General features: G+C 36.8%; 1 protein-coding gene across 1 annotated transcript; it reads right to left on the bottom strand.

Moving 5' to 3' along the window:
• Positions 1–5,332: 5,332 nt before the first annotated feature.
• Positions 5,333–20,196, bottom strand: LOC144055748 (voltage-dependent calcium channel gamma-5 subunit). The gene is made up of 6 exons (XM_077572005.1): positions 20,036–20,196; positions 12,704–12,938; positions 9,432–9,518; positions 8,724–8,864; positions 8,174–8,319; positions 5,333–6,912 (listed from the first exon to the last, which is right to left on the bottom strand). Exons 2-6 carry the CDS (start codon positions 12,897–12,899, stop codon positions 6,649–6,651), a joined length of 834 nt encoding a protein of 277 aa, XP_077428131.1. The 5' UTR covers positions 12,900–12,938; positions 20,036–20,196; the 3' UTR covers positions 5,333–6,648.
• Between the last annotated feature and the right edge of the window lie 2,784 nt (positions 20,197–22,980).

Below are 22,980 nucleotides of genomic sequence, written 5' to 3'. Positions count from 1 at the left end.
TGTACATGAGAGGAACCAAATTTTTCAACGTGAACCTGAAATTGTGGCCACAATGTGCATCCATACAGTACATCAGATCCCAATTCTCTGGATGGAAGTCTGTGACGTATTTGCAGACAAAGCCTGCAGCAGACATGAGAGATAAAGAAGGAAACTAAGAGAAATTGGAGTGAAGGAAAGCAAACACAGACTCTGGCCGCAGGCTGTCATAGACAAGCTGTTCTTTCACAGCCTGGAGTATGCAGCTCTCTAATGTCTTTCTGCTTTTGCAATATGAATGTGGAATTGAAGCAGAAGAGCTTCCAAACATGTATGCGTGATTAACCTGTCAACATTTGGGCGACTTATATTATAATTTTATATACACATATGGAGATACTTAATCCTGAGCTGCTATAGGCGTGTTCACTCTGATGTGAGTCAAGCCTTTTTTACTCTCACTCAACTCGCTAGTACGGTACAACCGATAACGCGTACACGCCCCCCTTCCCGAAAACTCATCTCTCGGTCTTCAATTCTAAATATTATTATTTCATTCACTGCCATTGACGGCTATAAACGTCCAAAAAATATTTTAACTATTTCTTTTAGTTTAACATTTTTTTCCACTTTGGTTAACAAGAGTATGAAAACCTAGATTTTTTTTATTGTACATTTAGAACAGATATACAATTTGTGATTAATCGTGAGTTAAATAGTGAAGTCATGCGATTAATTACAATAAAAAAATTAATCGCCTGTCGCCCCTAATTTTTAATAATCTTTTTTTCTTTTTTTTAATGAATTTATGGCAGTGAATGAGTTAACTTATCCCTCTGCTCTCGTAGTGTACCTGCTGCTATAGCCGCCATAAGAGCTGTACTCAAAAGGCACAACCGCCACCTTGAGAGTCTGTGTCATATTTTTCATGTCTCCCAAAATTTGGGGAAAAAACATATCTATCTATATCTATAAATCAATTTGTCTGGATTCCATGCTGATCAGTCAAAAAAGTGACCAAAGAATACTAGCCATAGACACAATACCTCATCAATACATGACATATTTTTTTGTTGCGATTGTTTTTGTTTTTTATTGTGGTGCCGGATCAATTTGATTGTTTGGTGTCTTATAAGCCCATGCGGGCTGGGCGTATTATTGCATGTATGACAATAATAAAAAATGACAAATGCCAAACTATTATTATCTATCTATTATCTACTATCTTATTTACTTCTAAATTGACCTCTTTGTGCACTAACATCCCAGGCTCAAATTAGCTCCTTTCTGACATCCAACGTTTGTGGAGGCGTTTTGCGTCATCAGAGCAGAAAGAGCACAAACAATCAATTAGGCACTGTAGGTTTTTCAGCAATTTAGCTGGGGATAAATAGTGAAAGGTGACTATGCGGGGGATTACTGTGCTTTTGTAAGTGAGCAAGTGAGAAGGGCCCTAGGTGCTTTTGAAAAGGATGGAAAACAGCAGTGATTAAAGCAAGATGTTACTGTCTATTACAGATGATTTTAGGATCATTGAGTTGGCAACGCCTCATTTCCTGATTCATTTAAAAGACAGATTAAACCATTTCCATGCATTTTATTGATCTGGTGGCTTAATGAGCAGTATCTTTTTAAGGGATGGTTTTTCTCACAAACAGTCAGACATGTGTGTATGTGTGTGTGTTTTTTGTTGTTGTCGTTGCTCTGTATCATCAATTGCTCATATAACGCTGTAGGGTTGTTTTCTTGGCTAAAGACAACACTTAAGGTCGCTCTATAAGAAAATACAACACAAAGCAGCAAACTCCTCAGAGTACAATTTGCACTGGTAATCAGTTCAAGTGTTGGGCCTCACGGCCGGTGCTTGTTAGCAACATCCCTTTGAGGAAATGAGCTCCTGCTAGTCTATTCTTGTTTTCTTTATTATTATTTTTTTCATTATTATTATTTTTTTTACTTCAGGTGTAAAAAGAGAGCAAACACTTTACCTCTAGGTCACCTTCTCTTATTTTTCCACTCACGATTATTTGCGAAATAATAGGATGATATTTTATTTTGGCAAATGCCTGGGTGGACTCAGAAGCGTTGGCGCTCCAAATTATTATTATTTATTGCACTATAACTTGTATAAGATGACCTAACTTTAACTTAAACTTTGCAACACAGTATTACACTTCCCCTGATACTTTGACGTCCTCACAGATTTTGTGCATCATTTGCATAAATATCATAATTTATCGGCATTGCTCACTGACTCTGTACATACGTGTGTTTATGTTCTACAAATGTAGGGGAGACCGGGGCTAGTTGTATTACTTTTTATACTTTTATATATTTCTCGGAATCAATAAAACATATATAAATAAAATGTATACCAGATGAAAGACAAAAGTCTTTGGTATATTTTTTTGCATTCATGACATTTTCATACCTTGCGTCAGTGCAGAGATATAAGCCATCAAACAGAAGGAGTAAACAGGTGACATGTTGCCCCACCAGTGGGTAAGTTGTCACACTCTATGGGGTAAGATGTCACACTGCATTTTGTAACTAACAAAACAAGGACAATATTATCCATTCTCCTTGGTTTTGTTGTTGTTTTTTACAGCCACGGAAACTGTTTATTATTGATCTTGAAAATTTACCATAGTAATTGAGCAAACTTCAACAAAATATTATGAAATAGATTAAAGTCCTGAAGAACTGTTGGCATGTTGGTCATAGCTCTCAGCCTCAAATGTTTTGCTTCCCGTAAACAGAAAATTTTAGATTAAATTTAATTTAAAAAAAGAATAAAGCATTTCGGTTAATGGATGGATGGTTCATCATGAAACTTAGACCAGTTCTGACATGTGGGCAAACTGTAGTTCTGGAAAATCAATTTTTAAACAACAAAACAAAACCTGGCAAACTAATTTCCTCACTCTTAAGACTCATCACCTGGCATACGTAAACAAAGTTGCCAGATGTGCATTTTTCATTGGCCTATTCTTTGCATATGTGACAACAAACCCCAGAATAACTGAGACAACTTGCCCCAAACTACCATGTTGGCTAATTGTTGCTCTAGTTTAAAGTTAGCTTAAAACAGATCAGTGACTAAGGCATGACAAGATGCCTGAATCTCTCCTCTAACGAATCCACATGATTTGCTGCTAGAATGTGTCTATATATGACGCCTGTTTCAAAATATATGAAATTGAAAAACTTTACTTTGGGTTGTGCAAAACAGATAACTGGTACTCATCTCAGCTCACAATGTGCTATTCTCTTCTTAGACAGTGCACCATCCCTGACCATATATACAAAAAAAACTAGTATTCCACTTTTTCATTGCGCCCTCTGGTGGAGAAGAAAATTGCAACGTGATAACTTACCCGTGATACAACTAGCTCCGGTCTCCCCTACATTTTGTCACGGAGGCATGTTTCCTGTAGTACTAAAGTGGCTCAAACTACCGCCGACAACTTTTCTTTGTGTTCTGTTTGTCCTCCTCCCAGTGATGAGTAGAGAAATGTCAACAATTAGCAGTAATTGTTGACTTGAATATTGCATTTTATTGATTTGACCATTGGTTGTGCCTTGGGGTTGCTGCTTTTTTTTTTTTACTTCCTAGCTCCCTCTTCTGGAGAAAAGGAGGCATTACATTCTCTTTTCACGCGTAATCATTTATATTGAGATAGCTTTACAATCTTAATACTGCGTGTCAGATCGTGTCGGTTGCAGTTTTTAAATTGCCATGACATTATCAAAAGAAGTTAAATGGTTCACTTGTTCTTTTAATTGCATTTTCTTATGTGGGAACTTAAGGAAAGAGGAAAACAAAAACTAACTGAACAAGGGCTGACACCAGGAGGAAAAAACAGCAGGACTGCACAGATTTTTCTCATCTATGTTATTGTCATCCATAAGATTGTGAGACTAAATAGCCCACATGAAAGCCAATCAGCCCGTGTGTATTTCGGAGCACTCCCAGTCAATCTTGTACCAGCCTATTGATGGGAGCAATCACTGTAGGAATGGGCCAGTTCATCACGTCAATAGCGGAAAGTGCTCAGCTGGGCGGCCATCAAGCAATCAGTTCTTGCTATAGACGAGCAACTTGCATCTGTTGCACGCTGTCCTTACATCACATTCAAGCTGCTGGACGTGTGACATACGTGAATGTTCATTGGTGTTAGACCTGACAGACCCGGTGCCTCACAGCCACCATTTTATAGTCAGGATATAAGAAATATTGAACAAAGAATGCTCTTATCTCAATAATGTACATATTTACTTATTGGTGGGAAATCTGGGCCTGTTTTGTTAAACACAAAGCTATTATTCTGCTGGATAAATGTCAACATGTGGAGACACAGGTTAATTGTACTTGTAACATTTTCCTGTCAATATATGTTGTTGGCACAGATGGCCCTTTTGTTTTCAATTTGTTAAATAAAGCAATGAATAAATAAAAACAGTTTATTCTCCTTCGTTTGGGTCTCAATGACTGTACAGTATTATACTGCCTACTGGTGGACAAGGCAGGCACACCAGAAAGAGCAATAATGAATTGGATTGCCGCATTAAATAATGATGTATTTAAATGTAGTTACTCTATGTTATTATAAAGCAAACTAGCATTGAATTAACCTTGCGCTCGCAAGTTGTATTCTCGCGGTATTTTGTGAGTTCATAAACTCCCGAGAATCTATCTTGTACCGCTCCCATTGATTTCCACCGAAAAACCACTGGTGGTTCAGACCAATCACAGTGCGACATTGTATTTGGGGGCGGGATATGCAGCTGTGACGAAACAAGAAGCGCCGAACGTGGGAAGAAACAAACCAAACATGGTGACACCGGTGGAAGAATGCGTGGACACTGCAATTATTCTGTTCTCGCTGAATTAGCCTCTTGTATCCGCATATCAACATTGCAAAACTGACAACATAAACTCAACGCCATGATATCAGCTGGTCACAACAGTCGCATGACGTTGACAACATTTTCATCCTTTGCCGTGATTGGGCGAAACGAAAGTTAGGTAGACGTGCACAAGTCCAATCAGCTCGAATTGTTGGACAGCATGCCCCGGCTTTCCCGAACAATTCAACACGGAGCAGTCCCAGACTGATATTGTGAAGTGCAAATCAATTTGGCTATTGCCAGGCTAGCATTGAATGCCATTCCTTAAAAAAAAGTTTTTTTTCTCCATTGGGATAGGCTGGAACTGATTAATGGTATCTCAATTTATTTCAGTAATTATTTTAAAAGAAAAAAAAAGATGAATGACATTAAGTGTCATCACATTTATTTACTGTTATTTAATAACGTGATCTTTGATAAGCAGGGCAACAGAAGGACGACATTGTTTTGCAAATCCCTTTATTTGACTGAGTATAGTCACAGTTAACATCATATTGTAAAAATACACAATTAATATTCACATTTGCAATGTGAAAACCATGAGACACTTTACATGGAAATATTATGATGTAAACTGTCACATTCTCAATGTAACGCAGAAGTAAAGTAGCAGTTACAGATATCGCAGATTATCCTATTGAAGAACAGAACATCCATAAATATTTATTTCAACTCTTTTTTTATACAAAACTGAGTACATCAATGAGTTCATATTTACATATGCACGCTTGGAACCATCACAATGGTCTATGTACAAAAATGCTTGAGACTTTTTGTGTCCTGTTATGAGACAAATAGTGAATAAACAAGTTTACGAGTACTGCAGAAAATTTTGGATACTATTAATAGTACAGTATATGAGCTCACACGATACAACAGTAAATATGTACAGCTATCATTATTTTAGTGAACTAAAGTAAAATAATTGCACAAAACAACATGTTTCTCTGTAATATTTTTAGTCACTTAATGCTGCATGAAATGTTTCTATTCAGTAGTTTGAAGTCTGCTGCAAATGTCTTCCTTGGCACAGTTCTTTGTGGAATATACCGACCTGAAATATTGTGTCATTGTAAGGGTATGAATTACAAAAATATTGTTATCTACTATTTGAGTTGAATTGATGCAACAGTTTTTCCTTTTCCGTCTTACATTCACAAGATTACACACGCCACTAAAACTCCCATCTTCTTTCCCCTTAAAATAGATTACAATGTACACAATAGTAATCATTTCTTTTGGTCATTCCACTTGGTAGGGATTTGTTGATTAATTTCAAAACTTTGTCTTAAAGTGAGCATTTTTGTAGTGCAACTATGTGTATACGTAGCTGTTAATACGCTTTGAAGAGGTGGTCAAGATGAGGGAGACAGGATGTTGTCACAGGTTCTTCCTCAGTTTGACTTTCTGCATAAGGGACCCGACAAACACAACAAAACATTCACATGGAAACTTCAATTTCAATATGGGACTTAGTTGACGAGAAATCGAGAAGTTCACTTTTGATAGACATAGAGAGGTATTAATGTAAGAATTTGTCATTTTGGTTTTAGTTTATAGTGGAGCCTAAGTGCACTGCATCATTACGCTCACTAACTCATGTGATAATCCGCAAGGCACCCCAAAAGACACCTTCTGAATTTTGTCACAAATTCCCATACACAGCTCTTGTATTAAATGTCATCATGACATTCTGTGACATGCAGTGCACATTATTCCAAGTAGGCCATTGCTGTAAATAACCTCTGGTTGTTTGCTTCAGCAGGGCGAGGAGGACATCTGTTCGTACTCGGGACACTTGAGGAGGGCAGGGTAGTTGGAGGAGTTCATCTGGAGGGAAGCCTCGGAGGAGATGGACGAGGGGCTGCGTCCGCGGCCGGCCCACGCGTCCGGATGGAGGAACTGGCCCGAGTAGTCGGAGCAGTTGCTGAGGCGAGGCCGGTAAAAGCCCTGGTGGGGCCGGTACATCTCCTCCGCCGTGTAGCGCTTCATGAACAGGTACACTGACATCACGCCGGCCGTCTGCAATGGCAAATTATTATTATACGGACAAGAGCATGGACCGCTACAAAGAGTCCAATAGAGAACAGCTGGCCATTGTGTTATTGTACAACCTCTCCACTAGGGTGCACTGTGATTGCACTATAGAGATGCATCGTTTAGAACCAATGTAAGAACGTGAAAGTTTCCTGAACAGTATTGACACATTTAAAAGTGTTCACTACAGTATTGCATTCTGTGCGATCTTGTCTTTCCGTTGCTGTATTTTAACTGCTGCTTGTTTAACACACTTTGTTGTTAACTAAAAAGACACTGGAAGAGTAAAAAACAAACAAACAAACAAAAGTATTCTGAATTCAACCAACATTTTCAGGAAAAATATTTGACTTTGTATTATGATTAAGAATCTTAAAACATTGCCTGTACAGTTTCTTAAGATTTCATGATTACTGTATTTTCATGACATTATTTCCAATCAGAAAATGTCATCCAAACAAGGAAGCATATTTAAGATGAGATGGTTTATTGGATGCCATTGCTAAATGCTCACTACAGTGGGCGACTATGAAGGACCAAAAATGCCGAAATAGATAAATAAATAAAAGTGGAAAATAAAAATGCTCATTTGAATAATATTTAATTAAGCATTTAATGCTGACATTGAAGGATGAAATAAATAAATATGAGAGCAGTTTTTATTTAATGATTGATATTTCATTCTATTTATATCTTTATTTTTGTATTTATTTCTACATAATTTTTTTCATATTTATTTGTATTTTGTAATCCGTTTTTAATCTGTTTTTTTTATTTTTTTTATTTTTTACTTTTATTTATTTATTCATGTTGTTTTTATTTCCATTTATATTATTTTTTGTATTCAATTTTTGCATTCTATATTTTATATTCATTTTTATTTTCTCATTTATTTATTTATTTTTGTTTTTATTTCCATGTATATATATTTTTTGTATTTACTTTTTGCATGATATATTTTGTATCCATTTTTTTCTCATTTATTTATTTATTTATTATTTTGACAGTTTTGATCCTGCATCGAGAGGTGACCGGTTGGTAGAGGAGAAAAGGTGCTATTTGTGTTTGTTTTTGTGTTATTTGTGGCACTAACTAGATTGGTAGAATGGATGGGAGGAAATTACATACAATCTATTGGCCAGCAAGCTTAATGAAACATGCAAACTAAAAAATATTGGGTCATGTTAAAATAGTGTTTTACATCTCAACCTAACAACGCCTAGTAAGAGTTAAGTGTTGTCCTTACCTCGGTGAGGAGGAAGGAGATGGCAGCGAAGGCAAACGACCATCCGTACTTGTAGCTGAAGTAGGCCTCGTTGCTTTTAGTCCTATTCAACATTTCATCATTGATGTTTGAGATGTACAACACCAGACCAACCACCAGAGACAGACCTGTGGCACACCAACAACACATTAGTCTTTCCAGCTGGGGTTGGCTATTTTATAAACCACTTCCCCTGTTAAGGGTCAGTCACAGGAAAGTCTATCCCAGTGGTAAGAAGAACAGTATCATTCGGCAGCAAATCTTATAGTTAACAAAAACTAACAAAATAACTTGCGTAAAATTGAAATAAAAAACGTTTGAGTTAAGAAATATAGATATTTTTCAAACCACAACTAATACTAAAACTAATAAAAGCTAACCTAAAATGAAGCATTTTTGGGAAAATTAACAAAGGGAACTAAATTTTAAAAACAAAAGTCAAAATGAAATAAAAACTAACTATACTTAAAAATCCAAACAGACTGAAGATACTGTACGGTGTCTGTCGATGAGTAGATGTCCAAGAGTTTACCTGACAGGATGAAGAAGATTCCCGAAACAAAGGCCAGGATGGTGCGATGTGGTCGAATGTGGCCGATGTTGCTGAGGACGAAACCGATGAACATGAAGAAGAGGCTAACCAGTGGGAAAGGTGTGGCCGAGCGGATCATCTCTGCCAAAAAACAGAAATGAAGATTTGTATTTATTTATTTAACAACAGCACTTACTTAGTTTTCCATTAGAACTGCTCTTTGGCATCCAATAGTTTGAGGTTACGCGTCAAGTTGGAGTCTGACCTTCCGACTGAGAGCAAATGGCACCTAAACTCTCCAAAGCAAAAAGGCTCCTTTGAAGCCTCCTACTGTGTTAAGTTCATCGTGCTGTTTTGTGCATCAACATTCAAGGGGCCGTGTTTTGGAACTTGTACTTTTAAAGTGCATACAACGAAAATAATAACTTTGTGCTTCCCAAAACAGGCCCAAATTTAAGAAAATTGAAACAAGATTGTTTCTTTTAGTATTCATCCTGTATTTTTATTTATTTATTTTTACTTTTTGCTGTTGCAGGTAATGCAAAATATGCAATATGCAAAACACTGTACTTTGCAGCCAATAAGATTTTTAGGCAAAGTTGTGGCACAAAATGTGCCTCTCGAGATCTAATACTTGGCTGTGTGTTGCCTGGCCAGCTAATTCTGTAAACACGGCACGCTTTTAAAAGCTCGGCTAGATGTACTTACTCAGGACACTAACAGTGGACTCGGAAGTCATCTGGACTTTGGTGGGCATCACATATTCGATAGTAAAACAGCGACCTTTCTCCTCCCCTGCAAGGAAGAAGAAGCAGGGAATCAGATTTGGATTGTCATGGTCAATTTCTCTGTTTGTCTTGAATGCTGATGACATTTGGGTTGAAGATTAAAAAGTGAATATCAGACAAATATTTGAGAATTTCACATTTTGTTTCATGGTATTTACATCTAGATGTGTTAAACGCAACAGGACAGTTAGTTTTTGCTTGTTTCTCTGAGTTTCTTCCTTCTGTTTCTTCTTCAAGAGGTAAAATGCATGCTTTATTGGGTTAAGGTCCGGTGGTTGACTTGGTCAGTCTAAGACCTTCCGCTTTCCCCCCGATGAAGTCCTTTGTTGTGTTGGCAGTGTGTTTTGGGTAGTGATAGACCGATATGTTGTTTTTCAGGGCCGATAGCAATTATTAGTAGTTAAGGAGGCCGATAACCGATATTTCAAACCGATATTCATTTGCAGTAAAAAAGAAAATATTAGCGTCAAAATGTGGGAAAAAAATTACTCTGTTGAGAAGCCATTAAGCATGTTTGTTAAAACAACTTTTCAAGTTGTCAACACTTTAAAGAGTTTCTTTTATTTTTAAACATATAAAGAAAAGACAGCTTTGTTTAGAAATTGTAACAAAAATTGCAGGAAGCCGCCAGTCATCAGAATTTATTAAGATAAATTAAAAACTAAGCAAGTAAATAGATCCCGAAAGTTTTCTACTGTAAATAAAGTTTTCCAAATTTTCAACATATTTCTTAATTAAAATAATAACAATTAAATTAAACATCTAGGGAGTTCCCAATTTCAGCATCATATTTTATAAAGTAAAGTCGACATTTTTGAGAAGTAAAACTGTCTGTGAACAAATCCTGATGTAAGCCTTAAATTTGCTACGTTCGCAAGCATTCACCGCAAAATGAGACACCAGCTATATCGGCCTTCAGATTTGTAAAAAGGCCGATGCCGATATTTGTCAAAATGCAAAGTTAATTGGCTCGGCCGATAATCGGTTAATTCCTAGTTTTGGGTCATTGTCTTGCTGCATGATGAAGTTTCTCCCAAAATGGTTTTGTAGACTTTAGTAAACATTATGCTTACACCAACTCAATACAACTCAACTAAATGTACCTGTTCTCCTATTTACTTCCAAAAAATTCTGTGGAGGCCAAGAAAAACAACTAAGTTCCTGGTGATGTAAATGTTATTGGAGATTATGTTTTTGTTGTTGTCCAGAGGCAAACTCATTGGATTTTGTAGACTTTTGGAAAAAAAGAAAGAAATACGATCACCAGGCTGGAAGCAAAATTAGTTTTAGCCATCTTTTCCACTATGACTCGTGTCTTTTTATGTATGACTTGCAATTTTACTGTATCTCAGTACATGAGCAGATTTGAATCCCCCCGCTTTTGTTTTGACACAAATGCTTCCGAATGCATGCATTTGTCAGGCCATTTTCAAGTTGATTGTTTTTTGTTTTATGGACATACTGCAGCCTCAATGCTAACCTTCTCGTCTTCTCGTCTCTAGAAAAGCACCGATTAAGTACCGTTTGAACATCCCTGAAAAGACTCACAGTGTCTGTCTGTCGTCAACATTCTTCCCTTGACCTCCAAAATGAAAAGCAAAGAACAAACTGACACAAATATGAGCCAAAAAGTCCATGCAACACCATTGGAGGTCCCCCAGTGTAACGGCGCCATGTGATAATGGCCAGCGATGATTTGTAGGTCAAACACGGTGCAACGCAGCAGTTAAGTGGGCAATAAGGCCGTTCGATTGCCCTTAAAACGCAGTGGCCCATTAATTAGCTCTGTTAAAGGGGATGGAAAACACCATCATGACCTGCCTACATACAGAGACAGCACATGCATACAATAAACAGCACAGCAGTACAAAGTCGACATTCACGGACATATTCACTTCACTCGAGTATGAAGGCAAGACTTCTTGCAAAACATGCTGAGTGAGTGGAAAGTGTTGTTAGCAGTCACAAAGACATAATTGCTGTCTCTTTTTTCCACCTCAAGTGTGAAAGTAACAGTACACGCCGCTGCTCTTTGCAGCAGCTTTCAACAGCATCAGTCGATATCATCACGTGACCGCAGTTAGTTCAGGAAGCTGCGGAGTGTCACAAGATCGTGTTGGCATCTGAGTTGAGCGGACGATTCTTTTTAAAAATGGGGAAACTATTTTTGGGACACATCATGGTGAAGTTAGAAGAATGGTAGTCACAGCTTTTGTGTGGTTTCACACATGCTGCGAGTAACGTAGCAACTGTGTTTTGTTTCTATGTGGAGAAAAACAGCTTTAAATAGAATGAAATCAGATTATTACAAAAAAAAGCGTATGGTGATATTTACTTACATGATGATTAAATGTTAAAACTACAGATTTTTACACATCTATATGCAGAAGCAATGCGCTGATGTGAAGAGCAAGCCCTAACGTGTTTACAACAACTGCGTCGATAAGCCTTTAAAACACTTCTAAATAGAGGCATTCGGGCGAATACGCTAAGAACGTGACGTCATGCACGTTCCCGTCTCCGTGAAGAGTTTGCTTTCTTTTCTTTCCACTTCCGCGTTGTTTTTTAATTTCTTTTTTGCGTTTTTTGATTGTATTGCTGGTATCCTCAACAAATAAAAAAAAAAAAATAAAGATAAAAGTTTTCACTTCTGTGCCATAACACGTATGGAGTCACAGGAGTGCCAAAATTAATAGGAAATACAAAGACAATCAATAAAAGAGAACACCAATCAATAAAAGAGAACATTTACGAATGTAGTCATATGAAGGCAATCAATAAAAGAGAACATTTATTCCTATTAATTTTGGCACTCCTGTGACTCTATAGAGTGCCAAAATTAATAAGGAAATACAAAGACAATCAATATAAGAGAACATTTCCAAATGCTTTTACAGTGCACCCACCCATTCGCAGATTTTATTTTTCAGTGTTTAATTTATTTTATTTATTTTTTTGGTGCGCAAGGGGGTGGGGCAATATCCATTTTTCTACTTCCAATTTTTTTTTTTATAATTTTTGGAGGTTAAAAGACATTGATTTTTGCTATTCGTATTGTGTTACTTTATAATATGACCCATGTTAAATAATTAGTAAGTACGCAGACAAAAAAACTACTCAATCACTTTTACTTACTAAATTTTACTGCTAACTTTATGTACCGTATGTGCTCCAGACCTGTTGTGAACGTACCAACCAAGAAACAAACCCTCCAGAGGCCCGAGTGGAGGGACATGCGTATGTCGGTGCTCTGGTTGAGTGGAAGGATGACGCCTTCCTCCAGGTAGAGCCAGTAGTCGGTGCTTACGGCGACGCCCAACAGGCCCAGGCCGCAAACAGCGAAAACGCTGCTCAGCAACGTCAGCGCCTTCCTGCCACAGAGGCTCATACCACGGCCTCAAGAGCAAAGGGCCAGCAGAAAGGGAAGCTGGGAGAGAGAAATACAAAAAAAACCCACAATGATTTCAGAAGGGTTGAGGGATATCAAGAGTAAGGAACGTTTCTGTGTGACAAGAAGATTAGAATGGGTAAAAAACGACAATTCCACTTCCTCTTGCATAGAAATTCAGCATTGCAGATGGTGTATATAACGTGTTAGCATACAACTTGTAATTGAAAACAATGGAGTTTTCCATATGTTAGCCACACTTTTGGCAGAAGCTCGAGCGCTGGGGAGCTTGGCACAGGATTTCGTGTTGAAAGGAATTGATTTTACATAATGAGCTCTCAGCGTGCTGCAGTATTAAGCGCTCACTGTGAGACTGGGAAGATGCAAAGTAATTATGTGCAAGGATTTTTAACTCTTTAATTCTGCTGGGGCGTTCCTTTTCTTTTTCTACCAACATGAGAATTTTGATTAATGTAAAGCCCCAGGACAACAGAAAAGGAGGAGATCAAGCTTTGGATAACTTGCAACATGTTTACATCAGACTAGTGTGTGTGTTTTTTCATATACTCCACAAAATGTACATGTAAAAAAAAAAAATGTAATCTGGAAAAACTCTTGAAATATGAACAAAAAGGACATGAACAAATGTCGTGCAATGTATTGCGTTGAACATTTGAGATTCCACTGTACACATCCTTGCATATGACCTTTATTTTTATCCTGACCTCTTCAGCTGCTTAGTCATGCAGTCAAGTGAATCTGAATGCTTTAATGTGCCGGGCCAGTTTTACTGTGCAACGGGAGTCTGATATACTCCCACTGATGTAGCTTATATTAAGATGATTATTTATTGGCAGTGCCATCAGACTGAGAGAAAAGGACCATATGCATAATAACAGTATAAAACAACAATAACTATTCATATGAGATCTACAGTACAGTATATCTGGACTGGGGGATGGAGGTATTAGAAGAACAATACAGCTTTTCTGTTTTTGTATGTTTAAAAACAGGCCCTGAAAATACATGTAACATTTTTAAAAGCCGTTTCAAATGAATATTGACATATTGCCAAAAGCGTATTGCTAGCTGTGACGTCCGCGAGCCAAAGGCTGAGCTGCACTGCGTTTGTTTACAGAGTAGCTGCTGACTAGAACACAAGCGAGTAACAATTTCTGAAGCTGGTCCAACATTGTATTTTCTGAGTGTTCTGAATACATCAGAAAATGCTCACTAGCTGTCTGCGTCTCATCCAAAAACAGGTCAATGTTTATTGCTTCAATGTATGCTTCTTTCTATCTACATTTAAATGGTTAGCATTAATAATGATTTAAAATGTAATTGTATTGATAATCTTCTTATTCTGAAGTTAATGCAGAAATCGTGCATTTAAGAATGAAGGTATACTTTTTTCTCAAACGTAACCAGCATGTAACTAAAAGGAACACATTCAAATGCAAACACTCACAGAAAAAGTGGACTAAACACAGTCTGAGCTATTTTTAGCTGTGTCCTTTACCTGTGAACCACAGGTCAGCAGGTTACGGAGAAAATGTGATTGGAGGATGAATGGAAGCATTTCAACCCCCCCGAGACGTGCATTAATGATGAAGTAAGTACCATCTTTAAGCCTCCTTTCAAAGCACGCCGCAATCAGTAACCATTCAGCTCATGTGTGCATATAAATACAGAGAATAGTGGATAAACCAGCCCATCCATGTTTCAATTTCAAAGATGTTTGTTCTCATAAGGATTGTGGGTAATGTGAGATTATTCCAGCAGGCTTTTGGTAAGAGAAAAAATGGGGTGCACCTTGGAATTACTGCCAGTTGGAAACATGGCACATACAGTCAAACAAACATTCACACCTATGGACACATTTGAGGCTTCATTTGAGGGGATGTGGGAGGAAGCTAAAAATAGCTACATTTTGCATACAAATGTATTCAACTATTTTTATCCCCGCAAATTTTAAATTGCTATTTTTTTTTTTTTAAAAAAGAGAAGAAAACATCTGCCACAAAGCTGCCCACCCACATTCTCTAAGTAGTATTCTATGATTATGCTTACACCCACAACACACACACTCACACACACCATTGCAACTAGTCTAAATATAGTTTCACAGATGTTGCTTACTAATAAACTCCCACAGACCTTTTAGTGTGTGATTTATCTACTGGATTTTCTGGTAAGTAGCAATTTGGTTTGCGCTTCATGGGCTGAAGTAATACTGGAGGATTGCGTCCCAGGTGACCAAGTGATGCCAAAAGAAGGATTAGAGTAAAGGGCAAGCTATGTAAATTGAGGCAGTCCTCTGTTTCCAAATAAATGACCTTTCATTAGATGGCAGAAAGTACAATTAACCTGTGTATTCACCTGTTTCAATTCGTTTCAATCATTTCCATTGGGGTGGCAGATAGAAATGATTTGTTTGTGGATCCAAGTTGTTGGGGTTGGAGCTAATGATGTACCTTACATGGAACCTTTTTTGGTGCCGACTGACTTGGCTTGGTACTAATGGGCACCGATACATGTGAAATCAAATGGTAGCATTTTTCGGACCCTAAGCGGATCCTTTTAGTTGTGACTGTGCGCGAGTGAAAGAGTTGCCTTTAGCGGGCTGACGGGTGATTTCATATGTAAATTCCAAGAAAGGGAATTCGCTGTTTGAATGTGGATGAACTTTGCAGTGCATTTTGACCCACTTAGAAAAGCCGTACGAGTCATTCTGCAAATGTAGTCCCTGGATGATCTCTGTGTGGACAGGCAAGAAACACAATGTAAGATGGACACAGAAGTAGAGAAGAGAAGAGAAGAGAAGAGAAGAGAAGAGAAGAGAAGAGAAGAGAAGAGAAGAGAAGAGAAGAGGAGAGGAGAGGAGAGGAAAAATAATAAAATGTGATCTTCACCCCCCCCCCCCCCATCTTAATATTGTAATTGTGATTTAATATTCTTATTTTTTTTCAAGGTCCTTTTCCCATGTGTTTTTTTTTCTTTCAACAAATGTGAGTAATACATAAATAAATACTATTAATCAATTAATGAATATGTATTATAATAATCAATATTGAATTTATTATACATAAATGTTTTGGTTTTATAGGTTCGGCTTAAAGCTCCTGGACGCAGAAAATTCAGTTTTGGATCACTACTGCCACCTGTTGACGAAAAATGAAAATGCACACACCCTTCTTTACGTATACAATGTGCAAATGAAGTCACATCCACAGACAGAGGGCGGGAAATTCGAACCTAAATCCAGCCTGAAGACTATTGGCCAGAGGCTTGCAGGAGTACCAGTTGTGAACAGCGAAGGTGTTCATCGACTAGTTAGAAGATGTTTCAGTCATAAATGGTCAAATAAAAAGGGTATTGAAAAGATATTTTTGGCCAAATTGTTATAGAGAGCAGCTTTAATGCAACTAAACCATAAATTGATATGAAAGACAGTTTATGTATCTACTTCAATTTGTGTTGTTAACTTACTATAAAAAAAACTTTGGTTTGCAGTTTTTTAAGCGTTCCATACAACTTCACAAAATTCGACCAAACAAGTGTGATGTAAACGTATGTTAGGAAGTCATAAGTCAGATGTCAACAATATAGTAATGCAAACAAATGTCTGTCTTTATCAGTATGTTTTCATGTTTCGTGATACAATCATATGTAAACATGTGGATTGCATTTATTTAGATATAAAACATAGATATATTTAAAATAAAGCATAGCGGCGAAGCTTTTTTTTTTTCCCAAAATGGCTGCCTTTACGATTACATAAATTACATTCTTCTATGTTGCAATGTCAATTGGAATGTAATGAATTGTTCAGCCTCAGCATCTACAGCATGTATGTATCCTTACAAAAGTGTTGGAAGAAACTGGAATGCAAGAATTCAGTATATTATTAACTACACTAAGGGAATTGTCATTTGCTAATTTGTGGTCAACATCCTCTCTACAGTTTTTGATCCATTAACCACAAGTGTCTAGGTTTACTTCCAAGGATTTATTTAAAGGTAATTAAGACATTCTTTTCCTCTATTTTTACTAGACAACATGGTGCAGTGAATGAATTAAGCATGGAATGGACTGATGAACGAGCACCGAAACAAGACATCTATTTTGTCTGCAAATTCACATTTCTGGAAATATCGACAACATGACAGACACAGATGGTGCAAAGTGTTGAATGCAGAACATTTTGCAAATCAACATCTAAAATGGAAAGACTCAAACATTTTATTTCCTTCTTTAAAAAAGAAATGAAAGGGGACAGAAAGAAGTGAAACTTGTGGTATCTGCCCCTGATAAAAAATAAAATAAAAATTGAATAAAAATGAAAAATAACAATTATAGTAATAATAGTCAACAACAACAAAAATACATTAACCAGTCAATAAGCTATTTGGTAACAAACAAAATGATTCAACTGCTATATATATTTTTCCAGCAATTGAGCTTTTATATATATTTTTTTTTTTAAATACGAATGGACTGAGATGATTTAGTTTTATAATCCAGATTGTTCCACAAACTGACACCTTAAATTGAAATCCATCATTCTTTTTGTTTGGTTCTGTGTTTAGGTTTAGAAAACAGATTTGTTCCTCTTAATTTGTACTCACTTTTCCTTTTTTTAAATTTGATTTGCACGTTCATTGGTAAAGTTTCATGATGGGCTTTAAACATTATTTTAAGGTGGTCAAATTCCATCAAGTCATCGAATTTTAAAGTTTTTGGTTGTATAAATATTGGATTAATGTGGTCTCTGTATCCACATCCATACACGACACCAATAGCACATTTCTGTAAAAGTGTAGTTTTTGCAGTTGCACCCGACACTTCAATGCAATAGGTCAGGTATGGAACAATTAATTAATTATTTAACAATAACAAAGCATTCTTGTTCAATGATTCTTTAATCTTGTGTAACACGGCTACGGTTTGGGATATCTTAGATTTGACATGTTCTGTATGCGCTTTCCATGTTAAATGTTCACAACATCCATATTACAACTGCAAATCATATATCTGATTTTACTAATATTTATAGACAGTCTGCTGGCATAGAACCACTTCATAATATTCTTAAAGTCTTTCTCTATTACTTGTAATACATTGTATATATTTTTTTCCGGCATAAAAAAAGTGGTGTTGTCTGCAAACAAAATACATGTTAACAATTTTGAAATGGTTGTAATATCATTCACATAGAGAAGAAGAAAAAGTACTGGCCCCAGAATTGATCCCTGGGGCACTCCAGCAGTAAAGTAACTGTATTTTGATTGCCTACCATTGAATTCAACATATTGTTTTCTATTTTTTAAGTAGCTGGTAACCAATGATGTGCAACACCTTATTTAAACAATTTATGCAATCATATTTCATGATCTAAAGTATCAAATGCTTTTTGTGAACCCCAGAAGACACTAACTAAAGCATGTTTTTTTATCCATTGCTGTGGAAATTTATTCAGTTAACTCCATTAATGCCATGGTAGTTGAATGATTAGAGCTTAAGAAAATGTTTTTTTTTTTTTTTTATCAAAATGGCAGTATGAATAATGTAAAAAAAAAAAAAGACTAAATGATACGGTAACTGCTTAAAATGCTGGAAAATATTACATACTGTCTTTATTTGTAGTTTAATGCATATTGTACAGTTTAAATGGTACTAAACAGAAGCTCTCAAAATAACTACTCCTCCGGAAAAGAAAAAGAAAAGCTGCTAAACACACATAAACAAGGTTTAGTTGCTTACAAGCAGTCTTCAAAACAATAAATGATCAAATAAGACCATGCTAGTAGCTAAAAATAAATCAAATAAAAATAAGGCGATGATCTACAAAAATATGCTGAATCACAAGCAAATATATGAAAACATTCGTGTGACAATAATCCTAATTAGAGTCCCATGTGGGATACACGGCACTGTGATGTCAACACGACACGCAGCAAATCACATCAACGTCTCATTGCAACAAGTCACCTGTCACTCACCGTCACACCAGTTGCCACTGCCGCAAAAAAGCCTCGACAGTTCTCCGAAAGTGTTTATGCTGCAGTTGCAAACACACATAACAAGCGCCTCCTACACATCGCTGTCTGTATTTCTGCTCGAGCACTATTTGTCTGGCCAGCATGTTGACAAATGGCTGTCAGCCAAGAGAACCTGTGGGCTGAGTGAGCACTGCTGCACTACAACAAAAACATCAAGACATTAACAGCATGTCTACATACTGTATATAACAGTATTTGTTGACTTATAGGAGTAGGTTTTCAGCTACTAAAATGAGCAAAGTACTTTATTGAATAGCTTATTAAAGAGCTGCTATGTCCTCTTGGCCAATCTGCTGTCCGTGGTGCTGAAAGTGAAACATTAATAAATCTGTTCAAAGTCATTACTTTCATTGTTTTTAGCCACTTGGTTGGTTTTAGTGGAAGAATTTATCTAATCTAAATGAATCACACTTGATTTGTATTTAAAGTCATCTTAGAATTCAGTGATCTTAGAATTCAGTGTGGCAATCCTGTTCACTGACATCCAGTAAAATAGCTGTATCACAAATGATGCTTGGATTTGATTGACGATGGCAGATCTAATCATACATCAATGTTTGTTTTTTATTGAGGTTTTCGTTTGCAGTGGTGTAGAACTATACTGAATCATACTGAGAATACCAATAAATTAATAGGCTACTACTATATTTAAGTTAAAAAAAAAACATTATTGCTGACTGATTAAATTAACTAATTAATTAATTCATTTTGTATTATAGATGAAAAGTGTATACAGTGAATGTTTATGAGACAACATCTAGTTAAGATTCTAAAAGCAATTTAACCTAATATTATTCCTCATATGTGGAAAAAGGCACTTTGTATTCTCTCACTCTCTCGTGGCTAAGTTATGTCGACGGCAGTAAACGTGAAGCTTGAGGCTAAATAATAACAGCTGCCACCTCCATGACAGAAAAGAGCAAAATAAACTGTTCATTTAACGCTCCCAGTTTGTCAACAGGTCTAGTTGTTAAAACATCAACCCTTCTCGGTGTTAAGGAATAACTAACAATAATGTTCCAAAGCATAAAACAAACCCACAAAGAGATGACATCAATCGGAAAATGGAGTTACCTTGACGAAGGAAAGTGGTTGAGGAAAAGGCTGCTCGTCGCCTTTGTTATGCTCTTGCGTCTTTTGTTTGTTGTCCCCTTGTTGTTCTTGCGCGCAGTCTCCACTTTGGCACCCAACACAGCTGTGAGCACCTCAGGCTCGTGCACGCCTACTTGCTCCGCAAAAGGGAGCGCGCGTGGCACGTGCCAGCCGACTCCTCGCGCCGCCTAACGGCAAGTGGACTTGGAAATTTGGAAATTTGGCTTGGAATCTGATGGATACGTGCGGGTTATCATTCATTTAAAGAATTAATCACTCAGTCCATCCATTATTTAAATCAGGGGGGTTTCCATATCCCTCCCTTGATGGGTTAAATATGCAAGAAGAAGGACCCCCCTACCTCCCCCTTTAAAAAAAAACCATATGGTATAATATAAGCAAAAATAATTTCCAATAAACGTGACATATACATTAATTTACAAATAATTAACAACAATGAAGTCAAACTTACAATCTGTAAATAAGTAGAAAAAATATTTAAAACACATGAAACAACACAGTGCGCGGGGAACACAAATCTGGACTGTATAGTGTGTGGAGTTTTCATTTTCTCCCATAGTGCTTGTGTGGCTTCCTCCCAGTGCCCCACATTAAAAAATTCAGCTTTTCGGGTTAATGTAGGTACTGAAAAAAATTTAAAAAAAGGGAGAGACAGAGAGAGCGATATTCAATATTCTGGGGGAAAAAAACTACACGTTTAGGACAAAAAACTCGCAGATTTGTGACATTATAAAGTGGCAAATTTGCGAGAAAAAAAATGCACAAATTTTCAAGAAAAAAATTGCCGTTTTGTGACATTATAAAGTGGCAAATTTGCGGGGAAAAAACTCACAAATTTACGAGAAATAAACTCACAGTTTGCCCAAAAAAAAAAAAAACTTGAGACACGTAGCATACCTATATTTGTTCTAATTAAGTCGCAATTCCCAAGTGTACAAAATGTTTGGTTACTATGGTGCAAAAATAATGTAGATCATTGACATTGACTGCAAGAATCAAATGTTCTATTCTAAAGAGCGATTCTTTACAAATTTGAGAAATGGGAAGGATGCTGATATAATACTGCATGAAATAGGTCATTTTTTTCTGTTTAACTAATGTTAGCTAATGATGTATTTTGATGCTTGATGGATTTGACAAATGGCATCACTACATTTCTCATGTAACAGCCATGTCTCATTACAAGAACCCCCTCCTACCACCCCCTGTTCTCCAGGAACTCCACTGGTTACCGGACAAATTCCGCATACAATTTACGATACTCCTCACTACCTTCAAAGCTATTCACAACCTCGCTCCTCCATACCTGTCTGACCTCCTCCACATTACCATTTCGCACCCTCAGATCCTCTTTGTCTGTTCCATCTGTCCGCCTCAGTACTATGCTTTGGAACAGCTTTGGAACTCTCTGCCTCTTTCTTTTTTTTTTGGGGGGGGGGGGAGAAAAAAGGAACTCTCTGCCTCCTGATCTCCGCAATCTCACCCTCCTTTACCATTGTCAAATCCAAACTAAAAACCCACCTATTTAAGATTGCCTACACATAATTATGATTAGTCACAATAGTCATAATTCCATTTAATCTGTAAAATGTTTGTTTTAAATTTTGTTTTTAATTGTTGTACAGCATCCTTGAGGGTCTCAAAAGGCACTATCAAGTGAAATGAATTATTATTATTATTTTTATTATATACACATTTTGCTGGAATTCATACAGTAGCCTATAATTGTGAACCTAATGTAGTGCTTAGAAGGCTGATTAAATAATGCAGTATAAATATACAACAAGCCTAGCTAATTATTCACAAACAAGATTACATTGCAGCATGCTGTCACGTGGAATCAAACCTAACCTGTGCATATGCCACTGTGATTCCGAACACATAGCGTCTCCGAACATATGGGCCTTCTTTGAACAGCATCTGGACGTTGGCGACGTGACTAGCCCATTGTGTTCTTCAATGATAAGATGAAAGATGGATGCTTGAAGAGCACCTCATCCCTCAGATGAACCTTCGGTGCCCTCACAGTGGCGACTCACACACTTGCCATTTTGTAGCATTACCTTCTATTTCATCTTTAATTTGGCCCTTTTCTATGACAGCCAAATATCAAAGTCGGCTACACCATCTGGATTCCCACAGGCAGAAATTAACATGAAATATGAACTTTCTCAGCATACCCTAGGCAGTCATAGTCACATATTTATTTTTGACACAACTGTATTGAATCACACTGAGAGCGTGTAGAGTTAATGCTTTGAATCAAGTTACGACTAATGAAACAAATGTGTATTGATTGACGTAAGAATATTTTATAACATGTCAACTGTGGTGATTAAGTGCAATTGGATTGGCATGCAAACATCATGTGGGATTAGGGAAACTTTATTGCTTGGATTCAACATGTCAGCCATTGTTTGCCCTTCAAAATTTCATGACCAAATGCAGTAGTGAAATGGAACTAAGTATCTGTCAGAAAAAAAAAAATTGAAGTTATAGAATGGAAATGGAGAACCTCAGTCAAGAGCTTCAGTTCAGAAGAGGTTGTTTTGGTGGATGCCTTTTATGTTTTAGTTTTTTTCATGCACTGCCATAACTTGGATGTATTCTTTATGTATACTTTTGCCAGGCATGGTGCACCCTTTTTCAATTTCCACTTGAGTTTGTATGGTGTCAATTGACGTTTTCAGATGGATGTGTAAATTTATGCCAATTTAAAATGATTTTGACATTGCAATAAGTAATTATTTGCACTATTTTTTTCATTTAATGTAACTTAAAAGAGTACCAAAATCTTTGAATTTATTTGCAAAAGTAATTAAAATTGAAATACTTGTTTCTTTTCCAAAGTCACAAAGAGCCACAGCAGAAAGATGAAAGAGACACAGATTGCAGACCTCTGATTT

Source organism: Vanacampus margaritifer, chromosome 7 (genome assembly GCF_051991255.1).
Source record: "Vanacampus margaritifer isolate UIUO_Vmar chromosome 7, RoL_Vmar_1.0, whole genome shotgun sequence".
NCBI classification, from domain to species: Eukaryota; Metazoa; Chordata; class Actinopteri; order Syngnathiformes; family Syngnathidae; genus Vanacampus; species Vanacampus margaritifer.
Note: the sequence above shows the minus strand (reverse complement) of the source record. Positions and strands in the feature narration are given on the sequence as shown.

Coding starts and splice junctions, on each gene's coding strand:
- LOC144055748 (XM_077572005.1), bottom strand. CDS start 12,899: ATGAGCCTCTGTGGCAGGAAGGCGCTGACGTTGCTGAGCAGCGTTTTC. Junction 8,865..9,431: donor GTCCACTGTTAGTGTCCTGA/GTAAGTACATCT, acceptor GTTTTTTGGCAG/AGATGATCCGCTCGGCCACA. Junction 8,320..8,723: donor AATCTTCTTCATCCTGTCAG/GTAAACTCTTGG, acceptor GGTGTGCCACAG/GTCTGTCTCTGGTGGTTGGT.